The 13,163-nt window shown below is 44.3% G+C and overlaps 1 protein-coding gene across 2 annotated transcripts in view; it reads right to left on the bottom strand.

Annotated features, from left to right (window-relative positions):
- Positions 1 to 13,163, bottom strand: part of ankfn1 (ankyrin repeat and fibronectin type III domain containing 1) — an 86,111-nt gene that overhangs the window by 52,262 nt on the left and 20,686 nt on the right. The window contains exons 6-7 of one of the 2 annotated variants that reach the window (XM_061708002.1): positions 9,296 to 9,333; positions 506 to 631 (exon numbers count right to left, since the gene is read on the bottom strand). In XM_061708002.1, the coding sequence (XP_061563986.1) occupies positions 506 to 631; positions 9,296 to 9,333 (164 nt within the window). The remainder of the gene's footprint in view (positions 1 to 505; positions 632 to 9,295; positions 9,334 to 13,163) is intronic. The other variant, XM_061708003.1, reaches the window with a different exon arrangement.

Genomic DNA, 13,163 nt, shown 5'->3' with positions numbered 1-13,163 from the left:
GATGGAAGGAAGGGAAGAAGGGAGAAAAGATGGAAGGGAGGGAGAAAGGAAGGAGAGAAGGAAAGGAGGAAGGAAGTAGCAAAGGGAGTAAGGAAGGGACAAAGGAAGGAAAGAAGGGAGGGAAGAAGGAAGGAATGGAGAAAATACGGAAAGAAGGAAGGAAAAGCAAAGAAGGTAGTAAAGGAACGAATGACGAAAGGGAGGTAGGAAGAAAAAGGAGTAAAGGAGGGTAAAAAAGGAGGAAAAGAGGAAAGGAAGAAGGAAGGAAAGAGCAGGAGGAAAGAAGGATAGAAGAATTGGGTCATTTTGACCCAAAGACAGTACAAGGGTTAAACCATCATCCCTGGTCTAACGTCATCTTGGAGACCCCTCCCTTCATTCCTGTGTGTGTGTGTGTGTGTGTGTGTGTGTGTGTGTGTGTGTGTGTGTGTGTGTGTGTGTGTGTGTGTGTGTGTGTGTGTGTGTGTGTGTGTGTGTGTGTGTGTGTGTGTGTGTGTGTGCCCACCTGTCCAGGCTCAGGGAGGACCGAGCGGTTCCTGACAGGTACAGGGGCTTCAGGTCCTGGATCAGACCATCTCCTGGTCTGTGGTTCCACCTCTGAGCCAGCCGGTGGACCTTACTCTCAAACCTGCTGCGTAAACACGGAAGAGGGGAATCAGTCGGCCAGAACCAGAACCACGAGGGTCCAGAAGGTCCTGTGGTTCCGTCGACCCCGCCCACCTCAGGTCAAACCCGGGTCTGGGACATACAGGGGTTTCTTCTAGGGATGGGCGTGATTAATCAACGATCGATTACTGATCGTTAAGCATTTTGTCGATCACGTGAATTTCTTATCGATCAAAGTCTGGCATCAAAAGAGGTTGTATTGCGCTGATTCTTCAAGCAAAGCAGTGAGTTTCACTGTGTGCCAGCAGTGAATTGAGAACTCAACTGAGAAATACGGTGGCCGAGACCCGCCATTGCTGAAAATAAAAGTAACGCTGCAAACAGAAACAAACGCTGCTGCAAATTAAATAAACGCTGCAAATAAAAAGAAATGCCCCTGCAAATAAAATAAACGCTGCAAATATAAAGAAACCCCGCTGCAAATAAAATAATAAACGCTGCTGAAAATAAAATAAACGCTACAAATATAAAGAAAACCCGCTGCAAATAAAATAATAAACGCTGCTGCAAATAAAATAAACGCTACAAATATAAAGAAACCCCGCTGCAAATAATATAAACGCTGCAAATATAAAGAAACCCCGCTGCAAATAAAATAATAAACGCTGCTGCAAATAAAATAAACGCTGCAAATATAAAGAAACCCTGCTGCAAATAAAATAAACCCTGCTGCAAATATAAAGAAACCCCGCTGCAAATAAAATAATAAACGCTGCTGCAAATAAAATAAATGCTGCAAATATAAAGAAAACCCGCTGCAAATAAAATAATAAACGCTGCTGCAAATAAAATAAACGCTGCAAATATAAAGAAACCCCGCTGCAAATAAAATAAACGCTGCAAATATAAAGAAACCCTGCTGCAAATAAAATAATAAACGCAGCTGCAAATTAAAAAAAACAACGCAAATAAAAAAGCCACAACGGAAGTGAATTACCGGGGACTATTTTTGCCGATGCACCGGTGTTTTTTACGTGAGAGGAGAAAAAGAAGATGAAGAGGACGTAAGTGAAAAGGAAGAAATAAGAAGAGCGAGGAATAAGAAGAACAACGAACGAGAAAATAAGTGAAAAGGTTAGAGTTCAATGTCGCTACGTGTAATGTTTTTCGTCTTCTTCTTCTCCTCTCACATAAAAACACCGGTGCATCAGCAAAAATAGTCCCCGGTAATTCACTTCTGTTGTGGCTTTTTTATTTGCGTCATTTTTTTATTTTATTTGCAGCGGGGTTTCTTTATATTTTCAGCATTTATTTTATTTGCAGTGGCATTTCTTTTTGTTTGCAGCGTTACTTTTATTTGCTAAGCGTTTATTTTATTTGCAGCGGCGTTTGTTTCTGTTTGCAGCGTTACTTTTATTTTCAGCAATGGCGGGTCTCGGCCACCGTAGAGAAAGCACTACTCAGACACCCGCGAGTTACCGGAGACTCCAGAAAAAGAATCATGAAGAGGGCGCGGTGAAGTTTAGCGTGGGAGCATTTTGAATTGCAAAATAAAGACGTTCACTGCAAACACTGCCAGCAGTGTATAAATACAACACGTCCACGACTCAAATGATGTACCATTTGAACAACGTACACGCCACGCTGCTTAACGTCGGTGGCGGTGTATCCTGCTCTCAGGCGACCATCACCGCAATCTATCGCAATCATATCTTTATCAACAAAAATCAGCAGGCTGCTGTTGGATTTATCTTATTTAATGTTAGAAGAGGACAGTCATCACCACTGTGAGTAAGTTACTTTTGTTAAATATTTCCTTCACTCTCACCCTCTTTCGCAGCTCCGTTCCTTTAGGAATAGTTTGAAGTTATATTTTGGCAAAACCTGTCAGTCTTAAGTATTATTATATTTTTGATTGAGTGTTTAAGGTGATCGTGTTTTTGGATTTTTTATTTTTTATTTAGGAACAAAAGAGCGTCAATTGTGTTTTTCGGGCGCCGGCTCTGCTGCTTATGCAATTTGAACTGCCAATTTATCTGCCCAAAGAGTTGGATTGTTCTTAAAATAAATATTTCATTGAGGAACAAAACAGTGTATTTTGTATTTTCGTTGTATTTTGTCATATGAAAAGCATAATGATTAATCGATAATTGATTGTTAATTTCCCTGATCATCGATGAAGGAAATTTCATCGAATGCCCATCCCTAGTTTCTTCAGGAAACTAGAGACGACAATATCAACAACACGGCTGCAGTCCAGCTCAGGTCCACCGGCTGGTTCTCACGGGCCTGGGAGAGAATCTGAATCAAAACCAGATCAGAATATCTACTGGATCAGAACACCTGCCAGATCAGAACATACAGGACTGTCTCAGAAAATTAGAATATTGTGATAAAGTCCTTTATTTTCTGTTATGCAAAAATGTCCTACATTCTGGATTCATTACAAATCAAATGAAATATTGCAAGCCTTTTATTATTTTAATATTGCTGATCATGGCTTACAGCTTAAGAAAACTCAAATATCCTATCTCAAAAAATTAGAATATTCTGGGAATCTTAATCTTAAACTGTAAACCATAATCAGCAATATTAAAATAATAAAAGGCTTGCAATATTTCAGTTGATTTGTAATGAATCCAGAATGTATGACATTTTTGTTTTATTAAATTGCATTACAGAAAATAAAGGACTTTATCACAATATTCTAATTTTCTGAGACAGTCCTGTAAGTCGGACCGGAACACCTGGCTAAATCAGAACAGAGAATCCTTCGGATCAGAACACCTGCAGAATCAAACCACCTGCTGAACTAGAACATCAGTCGGACCAGAACACAAGTTGGATCAGAACACAAGTTGGATCAGAACCCCTGCCAGACCAGAACACTGCCAGATCAGACCATCAGTCGGATCAGAACACCTACAGAATCAAACCACTTGCTGAACTGGAACATCTGTCGGTTCAGAACATCTATTGAATCAAAACACCTGATGGACCAGAACGCCTGATGGAATAGAATCCCGGCCGGATCAGAACCCCTGCCAGACCAGAACACTTTAGCAGAACTTCCGCTGAGCGGAGACTCACCGCGGCGACGACGGCGAGGATCGGACACGAATCAGAGAGAACCTGCTCTGCTGGCCAACATCTCTGCAACTGCTGCCTCCTCCGGCTGCTGCAGATGCCGGTGGGAGTGTGTGTGTGTGTGTGTGTGTGTGTGTGTGTGTGTGTGTGTGTGTGTGTGTGTGTGTGTATGTGTGTGTGTGTGTGTGGGGGGGGGGTAGCCCCGCCCACTCGAGCGTGTAAAGGAGTGCAGATGAGGAGAACAACTAAACGAGTGAGCATCACCTCCTGGAGAATCAGCGCGCACACACACACACACACACACACACACACACACACACACACACACACACACACACACACACACACACACAGTACATGCAGTGTGGAAGCAGAGTGGAGGAGGAATAATGAGTTTGAATGGTTACAGGAGTGCAGGGGGGGGGGGGCCTTCAGCCTTGACAAGCAAACAGACGAGCAGCAGGAACTCTAAACACAACAAGAACGATTGACGATTAAATCACTGTGGAAGCAGAAGTCCTCTGTTGACCACTAGGGTCCAGATCCAGACCTGTAGTTCCCTTTCTGACCACTAGGGTCCAGATCCAGACCCGCAGTTCCCTTTCTGACCACTAGGGTCCAGATCCAGACCTGTAGTTCCCTTTCTGACCACTAGGGTCCAGATCCAGACTCTGGAAGAAGAGACTTCATCATCACTATCTTACGGTGGCCGAGACCTGCCATTGCTGAAAATAAAAGAAACGCTGCAAATATAAAGAAACGGCATCAAAAGAAACAAACGCTGCTGCAAATCAAAGAAATGCTGCAAATAAAAAGAAACGCAGCTGCAAATAAAATAAACGCTGCAAATATAAAGAAACCCCACTGCAAATAAAATAATAAACGCAGCTGCAAATAAAATAAACGCTGCAAATATAAAGAAACCCCGCTGCAAATTAAAAACAAACGCAGCTGCAAATAAAATAAACGCTGCAAATATAAAGAAACCCCACTGCAAATAAAATAATAAACGCAGCTGCAAATAAAATAAACGCTGCAAATATAAAGAAACCCCGCTGCAAATAAAATAATAAACGCCACAATAAAAAAAAAACGACGCAAATAAAAAAGCAACAACGGAAGTGAATTACCAGGGACTATTTTTGCTGATGCACCAGGGTTTTTTACATGAGAGGAGAAGAAGAAGACGAAGAGGACGTAAGAGAAAAGGAATAAATAAGAAGAGCGAGGAATAAGAAGAACAACGAACGAGAAAATAAGTGAAACGGTTAGTGTTCAACGTCGCTACGTGTAATTTTTAATGTGCAAAACCGGTGCATCGGCAAAAATAGTCCCCGGTAATTCACTTCCGTTGTGGCTTTTTTATTTCCCTCGTTTTTTTAATTTTATTTGCAGCAGGCTTTCTTTATATTTGCAGCGTTTCTTTTATTTGCAGCGGCGTTTCTTTTTGTTTGCAGTGTTTATTTTATTTGCTAAGCGTTTATTTTATTTGCAGCGGCGTTTCTTTTTGTTTGCAGTGTTTATTTTATTTGCTAAGCGTTTATTTTATTTGCAGCAGCGTTTCTTTTTGTTTGCAGTGTTTATTTTATTTGCTAAGCGTTTATTTTATTTGCAGCTGCGTTTGTTTCTGTTTGCAGCGTTACTTTTATTTTAAGCAATGGCGGGTCTCGGCCACCGTACTATCTCCACCATCAGAATTACCATCACCATGATGGTGATGTATCAAAACCACCTCATCCAAGTGTACCATGACCACCGATAACCAAACGTTATTATTATTTTTAAATATATCATGTTCATTGGTATTGGTATTCGTAAACTATAAAAGGGGGAGAAAACATGAACTCATGACAGCTCGGTGATGAAGACCACCAGAGGAGATGAAGACCTCTCCAGGTAATGAAGTTGCACTGAGTTCAGGTCCAGCAGCAGATAATCTTCTGTCAGAACATTCTCACAGGAGTCATCAGCTCTCTAAAACTACCTCTTCCTTTCTCCATCACCATGGAAACCAGCAGCCAGAAGCCATTATTCTTAATAGCTACCCTGGGCAGCTAAATGTCTGCATGTTGGTGTGTGTTTATGTGTTAAAGTGTTTGTCGAGGATAAAAAACCCCAGGAGGTGGAGCGAGATGAACTGAGCAGCGCAGCAGTCTCAGAACATTATGGTTCTTCAGTCGGGAGGAAGTGGGACTGAGCTAACAGCAAAAACACGGTTTATACTGATGAATGTTAAAGGGACCATTCTGGTTCTATCTGGACCATCCAAGTCTCTTTCTCCAGGTCCAGACAGATAGTTCAGTATGGAGCTAGAACAGTCTCATAATTCACAAATGCACAGGACAAGTTTTACAAATGCACAGACCGATTTGCAAATACACACACCGTTTCACACATGCACAGAACAATTCACACGTGCGTAGGACAAGATATACAAATGTATTTTTGATGCACACACAAATATAACCTGATTTACAAACGTTTTTTTTTGTCTGTGAGCTGAGCTGGATTTGCGTGTGAATTTTGAGACTCCCCTGACGTGACTCGATCCACAAATACGTTTTTTTTTTAACACGGAAGGATCTGCAACCAATCAGATGTCTTCCTTTGTTTCAGCCAATCATAAGAGCGCACCCCACGTGGGGGACGCATAGCAGAGGATAAAACACCATTTACTCTAAACCAATCAGATTAAAGGGGCGGATACACCTGCTGTTTGAACTGCGTTAGCGCTGTTCACTTAGAAAAGTGATTAATATTTCGAGTTGGTGGAGTAAAGATAAATAAACAGCAACAGGAGATAAAAGATAAATAAACAGGATGGAGAGGAGATCACTGTTCTGATTTTCTTGTGATCCCGGTAAAGAAAACAGCGCGATCAGAGATGGTTTGTCGGGCCGTTCAACCAGAGCCGTCAGGAGACTGCACTCCAAGTCCTGCCGATGCAGCAACTGATGATGAGAAACAGCGGAGATATTTCCGTATTTGTGGATCGAGTCACGTCAGGGGAGTCTCAAAAGTCACACGCAAATCCAGCGCAGCTCACAGACAAAAGAACGTTTGTAAATCAGGTTATATTTGTGTGTGCATCAAAAATACATTTGTATATCTTCTCCTACGCACGTGTGGATTGTTCTGTGCATTTGTGAAACGGTGTGTGCATTTGCAAATCGGTCTGTGCATTTGTAAAACTTGTCCTGTGCATTTGTCAATTATGAGACTGTTCTAGCTCCATAGTTCAGGTATATTCTCACCAGCTGCAGGTCAGAGAGGCCACACCTTCAGCTGCCCCCGTCCCACATCACACCTGAACCAAATCACACCTGGACCACATCACACCTGAACCACATCACACCTGGACCACATCACACCTGAACCACATCACACCTGGACCACATCACACCTGAACAACATCACACCTGGACCACATCACACCTGGGCCACATCACACCTGGACCACATCACACCTGGGCCACATCACACCTGGACCACATCACACCTGAACCACATCACACCTGGACCACATCACACCTGAACAACATCACACCTGGACCACATCACACCTGGACCACATCACACCTGGACCACATCACACCTGGACCACATCTCACCTGGACCACATCACACCTGGACCACATCACACCTGGACCACGTCACACCTGAACCACATCACACCTGGACCACATCACACCTGGACCACATCACACCTGGACCACATCACACCACACCACATTATACCTGGACCACATCACACCTGGACCACATCACACCTGGACCACATCACACCTGGGCCACATCACACCTGGACCACATCACACCACACCACATTATACCTGGACCACATCACACCTGGACCACATCACACCTGGACCACATCACACCTGAACCACATCACACCTGGACCACATCACACCTGGACCACATCACACCTGTCCCACATCACACCTGGACCACATCACACCTGGACCACATCACACCTGGACCACATCACACCTGGACCACATCACACCTGGACCACATCACACCACACCACATTATACCTGGACCACATCACACCTGGGCCACATCACACCTGGACCACATCACACCACACCACATCACACCTGGACCACATCACACCTGGACCACATCACACCTGAACCACATCACACCACACCACATCACACCTGGACCACATCACACCTGGACCACATCACACCTGGACCACATCACACCTGAATCACATCACACCACACCACATCACACCTGGACCACATCACACCTGGACCACATCACACCTGGACCACATCACACCTGGACCACATCACACCTGGACCACATCACACCTGGACCACATCACACCTGGACCACATCACACCACACCACATCACACCTGGACCACATCACACCTGGACCACATCACACCTGGGCCACATCACACCTGGACCACATCACACCTGGGCCACATCACACCTGGACCACATCACACCACACCACATTATACCTGTACCACATCACACCTGGACCACATCACACCTGTCCCACATCACACCTGGACCACATCACACCTGAACCACATCACACCTGGACCACATCACACCTGGACCACATCACATCACACCACACCACATTATACCTGGACCACATCACACCTGGGCCACATCACACCACACCACATCACACCTGGACCACATCACACCTGGACCACATCACACCTGGGCCACATCACACCTGGACCACATCACACCTGGACCACATCACACCTGGGCCACATCACACCTGGGCCACATCACACCTGGACCACATCACACCTGGACCACATCACACCTGGACCACATCACATCACACCTGGACCATATCACACCCGTCCCACATCACACCTGGACCACATCACACCCGTCCCACATCACACCTGGACCACATCACACCTGGACCACATCACACCTGGACCACATCACACCTGGACCACATCACACCTGGACCACATCACACATGAACCACATCACACCTGGACCACATCACACCTGGACCACATCACATGTGAACCACATCACACCTGGACCACATCACACCTGTAGTGGCTGAATGTCGTATTTTGATTCTTTACCATTTCTTCCTTGAGATCCATGCAAATAACCACTCAGTCATACGGAATGAACGAGTCTACACGTGTTAAAGTTTTAACGATGGTAGAAAACAGTGTGTTCGCCCCGTCTTTAATAAAGATCTCTCAATTAGACAAACACACAGCCGTTTTTCATTGCTCAGCCTCGGTTCCTATTGGCTGTTCATTTTAACAAATTCCAAGCAGTGAACTGAATGCAGATAAAACTAAAAGGAAATAACAATGCAATTATAATGCAATCATAGATATTCTATAATAAACAAATACTAAATATATAAAAAAATAATAACTAAATATGATCATAAATTATTGAACAGAAAATGGCACCAACAACACCTGTCCCACATCACACCTGAACCACATCACACCTGGACCACATCACATCACACCTGGACCTCATCACACCTGAACCACATCACACCTGAGCCACATGGCCCCTCCAACCATCAGACCAGCAGAGACATGAGAAGAGCGAGAGAACTGCGAAGGAGAACTCACTTTTTCCTGCTGTTGTATCTTCCAGATGTTCCTGGGCCCTGAGAAGGAAACAGAAAGAAACTGTCTGCCAGGTCATCTTCAGTTTCATTAGTGGAGAAATAAAATGAGCTTTTATTCGTAGAACTTCATGGTGAAAAACAGAAATCATGACTCGGGTATGATGCATCTGGATTGAAAAACTGAATCTAACTGGGTGACGGACTGGACTCCTCAGGAGGAGGCCGAAGGAACTAGGATGCAGAGGCCAGATGTGGCTTCGGCCTCAGCCCGGAATCTGTGGTCATGTGGGACATGTGTGAGACCTCTAGAAAGGTGTGGGATAGATGTAGGTGTTGGAAAGGTGTGGGATAGTGTTGGATATGTCTAAGACAGTGGTAGAATAGTAGTGAGACAAGTGTAGGACAGGTGTGGGATAGTTTTGAGACAGGTGTGGGATAGTTGTGGGACAGGTGTAGGATAGTTTTGAGACAGGTGTGGGATAGTTGTGGGACAGGTGTAGGACAAGTGTGAGACAGGTGTGGGATAGTTGTGAGACAGGTGTGGGATAGTTGTGAGACAGGTGTGGGATAGTTGTGAGACATGTATGGGATAGTTGTGAGACAGGTTAAGGATAGGTCTGAGCAAGGTGAAGGATAAACAAGAGATAGTTGTGGGACAAAGTTGGGACAGGTGTGGGATAGGTGTAAGACAGGTGTGAGACAGACGTAGAACAGTTGTGGGACAGGTGCAGGATAGTAATGAGACAGGTTTGGGACCAATGTGGGAAAAGTTGTGAAGCAGGTGTGAGACAGGTGTGGGACAGGTGTGAGACAGGTGTGAGACAGACGTAGAACAGTTGTGGGACAGGTGCAGGATAGTAATGAGACAGCTTTGGGACCAATGTGGGAAAAGTTGTGAAGCAGGTGTGAGACAGGTGTGGGACAGGTGTTGGACAGGTGAGAGACAGGTGTGAGACAGGTGTAGGACAGATGTAGGACAGGTGTGAGACAGGTGTGGGATAGTTGTGGGACAAGTGTTGGATATGTCTAAGACAGTGGTAGAATAGTAGTGAGACAAATGTAGGACAGATGGGGGACATATGTGAGACAGGTGTGGGACAGGTTTTAAAACAGGTGTGGGATAGTTGTCGGGATAAGTGTAAGAAAGGTGTGGGATAGTTGTGGGACAGGTGTGACCAATGTTCCCTCTAATTTTTCATGTATCTGGGCACACACGCAAGCTCCCTGAGCAAACTGAGGACGACTGTGAGCAACATCACATATGCACGCTTTATTTTTAAGTATCTCATTACACTTAAAAACAAGACTCGTCACTGGAAAAAACAACAATTTTCACCTGTTTCAAGTAAATTTTCACTTGAAATAAGTAGAAAAATCTGCCAGTGGAACAAGATTTTTTAGCTAGAAGATAAATCTTGTCCCACTGGCAGATTTTTCTACTTATTTTAAGTGAAAATCTACTTGAAACAGGTGAAAATTTCGTCTTTTTTCTCGAAATTTTGAGAGAAAAAATCGAAATGTCGAGAAAAAAAGTTTTGAGAAAAAAGTCAAAATGTCCGGAGAAAAGTTGAGATTTTGAGAAAAAAAAGTAAAAAATTTTATGAAAAAAGTTGAAATGTCGACAAAATTTTGTTTTAATTGACCATTTTCACTTGTTTCAAGTCAATTTTCACTTGAAATAAGTAGAACAATCTGCCAGTGGAACAAGATTTTTTTTGCTTGTAATGAGAAGATAAATCTTGTTTCACTGGCAGATTTTTATACTTATTTCAAGTGAAAATTTACTTGAAACAGGTGGAAATTGTCAAATAAGTTATTTTTCTGGTGTTATTTTTCTGGTGATGACTCTAAATGTTGAAATAGCAGTAAAACCACATTCATTGATGAAATGACATAAGGGATGGAAAGGAGGATGGCAGTTTTACAGGGGGGATGATTTGGACCGTTTTTATTTCAGGGGGGATGATTTGGACCGTTTTTATTTCAGGGGGGGATGATTTGGACCGTTTTTATTTCAGGGGGGGATGATTTGGACCGTTTTTATTTCAGGGGGGGATGATTTGGACCGTTTTTATTTCAGGGGGGATGATTTGGGCCGTTTTTATTTCAGGGGGGGATGATTTGGACCGTTTTTATTTCAGGAGGGGATGCCACCCCCCCTCATCCCCCCTCAACTCCAGTACTGCTGGTAGACACAGCAATGGTATGGACAGCTTTTAGCAGAGGCTTCAGACTTTCTCGTGTCCGGGATCCCCACAGCTCCTTGTATTCCCCAAATCCTTGAATACTTCTCCTCCTCTCGACTCGCGGGACCTCCGTAAACTGATTTATGGTCCCGCGTTACACCAACGCAGAGCCTACGCCGTAGGGTACGCGGCGACGCGCATGTACGTTGTGGGTCGCCGCGTACCCTACGGCGTAGGCTCTGCGTCGATTTAGCGCGGAACCATAAATCAGGCTTTGCGAGTGAACGTCTCACGAGGGGCAGTCGCGTTGCAACGCCACTGTAGCCAAATCGCAAGGAGAGAGCAGAGAACTGAGCTCATGAGAAGTCCCGGTACGCCAGAGGCTAATATTGAGAAGTGGGGGTACTCCGTACCGGCGCGTACCGGCCCACTTAAAGCACTGCGCTGGATAGACTTTCTTGTGCGCTGAGGATATGCGGTCAGTGCGCGATTGCGCACGCGCGCAGCTTAGAGGGAACATTGGGTGTGATCAAGGTGTAGGACAAGTGTGAGACAGGTGTGTGATTGTTCTAGGATAGAGTTAAGACTAGGGCTGCAACGATTCGTCGACGTTGTCGACAATAATCGATAATCAAAATTGTCGACAATGAATTCCATTGTCGCCAATTGTCGCCAGACGTGTTTTTCCAATGGAGTGAGGCTTCTCACTTCAATACAATCTCTGCTGAGAGTCGCGCATGCAAGAGCATGCGTCTCTGCCGAGCGGTAGCGGGTAAACAAAAGTGATCGCGTCCTGTACAGCAGCTGCATGTAACAAAACTTCAAAAGTTTGGGAGCATTTTAGCCTGGATACGGCGAATAAAAAGATCACTTGCAAGGTTTGCAAAGCACGTTGGACAGTTGAACGAAACAGACTCGCCTTGGTAAGATATTAAGCGTATTTTGGCTTTAAAAGAGAGCTTTAACGTTATGCCTGACTGTGAGCCACCATGGACCCCTTTCTGCAAAAAATAAGCAGACGTGTAGCCCGCAACAGGCGACTGCCCTCACTGAGTCAGAACTGCAGATGCTGATCTGTGATATGAGGCTCTCCATGGTTGATGGTGATGGGTTTCAACAAATGGTACACCAGTTCAACCCAGAGAACGTCCTGCCATCCAGAACCCATTTCACCCACTTGATGGAGAAAAAATACGAGAAGTTTTATTTTATTTTATAATTGATTTTTTATATAACACAATTGCCTGTCCTTGAAATGAAAAATAATGGACAGAGGTTTATTTATTTATGGATTTATGTTTATACTGACTGATCACTGAGCCTGTCCTTCTGAGCCTGTCAACCTCATACAAAATTTATGAAAAAATTACTAATTATCCGATTATATTAATAGTCGGTGACTAGTCAACTATTAAAATAGTTGTTAGTTACAGCCCTAGTTAAGACAGGTGTGGGATAGTTGTGAGACAGGTGTGGGATAGTTGTGAGACAGGTGTGGGATAGTTGTGAGACAGGGTGTGGGATAGTTGTGAGACAGGTGTGGGATAGTTGTGAGACAGGGTGTGGGATAGTTGTGAGACAGGTGTGGGATAGTTGTGAGAGACGTGTGGGATAGTTGTGAGACACGTGTGGGATAGTTGTGAGACACGTGGGGGATAGTTGTGAGACACGTGTGGGATAGTT

Source organism: Cololabis saira, chromosome 19, assembly GCF_033807715.1.
Source record: "Cololabis saira isolate AMF1-May2022 chromosome 19, fColSai1.1, whole genome shotgun sequence".
Lineage (NCBI taxonomy): Eukaryota > Metazoa > Chordata > Actinopteri > Beloniformes > Belonidae > Cololabis > Cololabis saira.
This window is presented reverse-complemented; position numbering and strand designations above follow the sequence as displayed.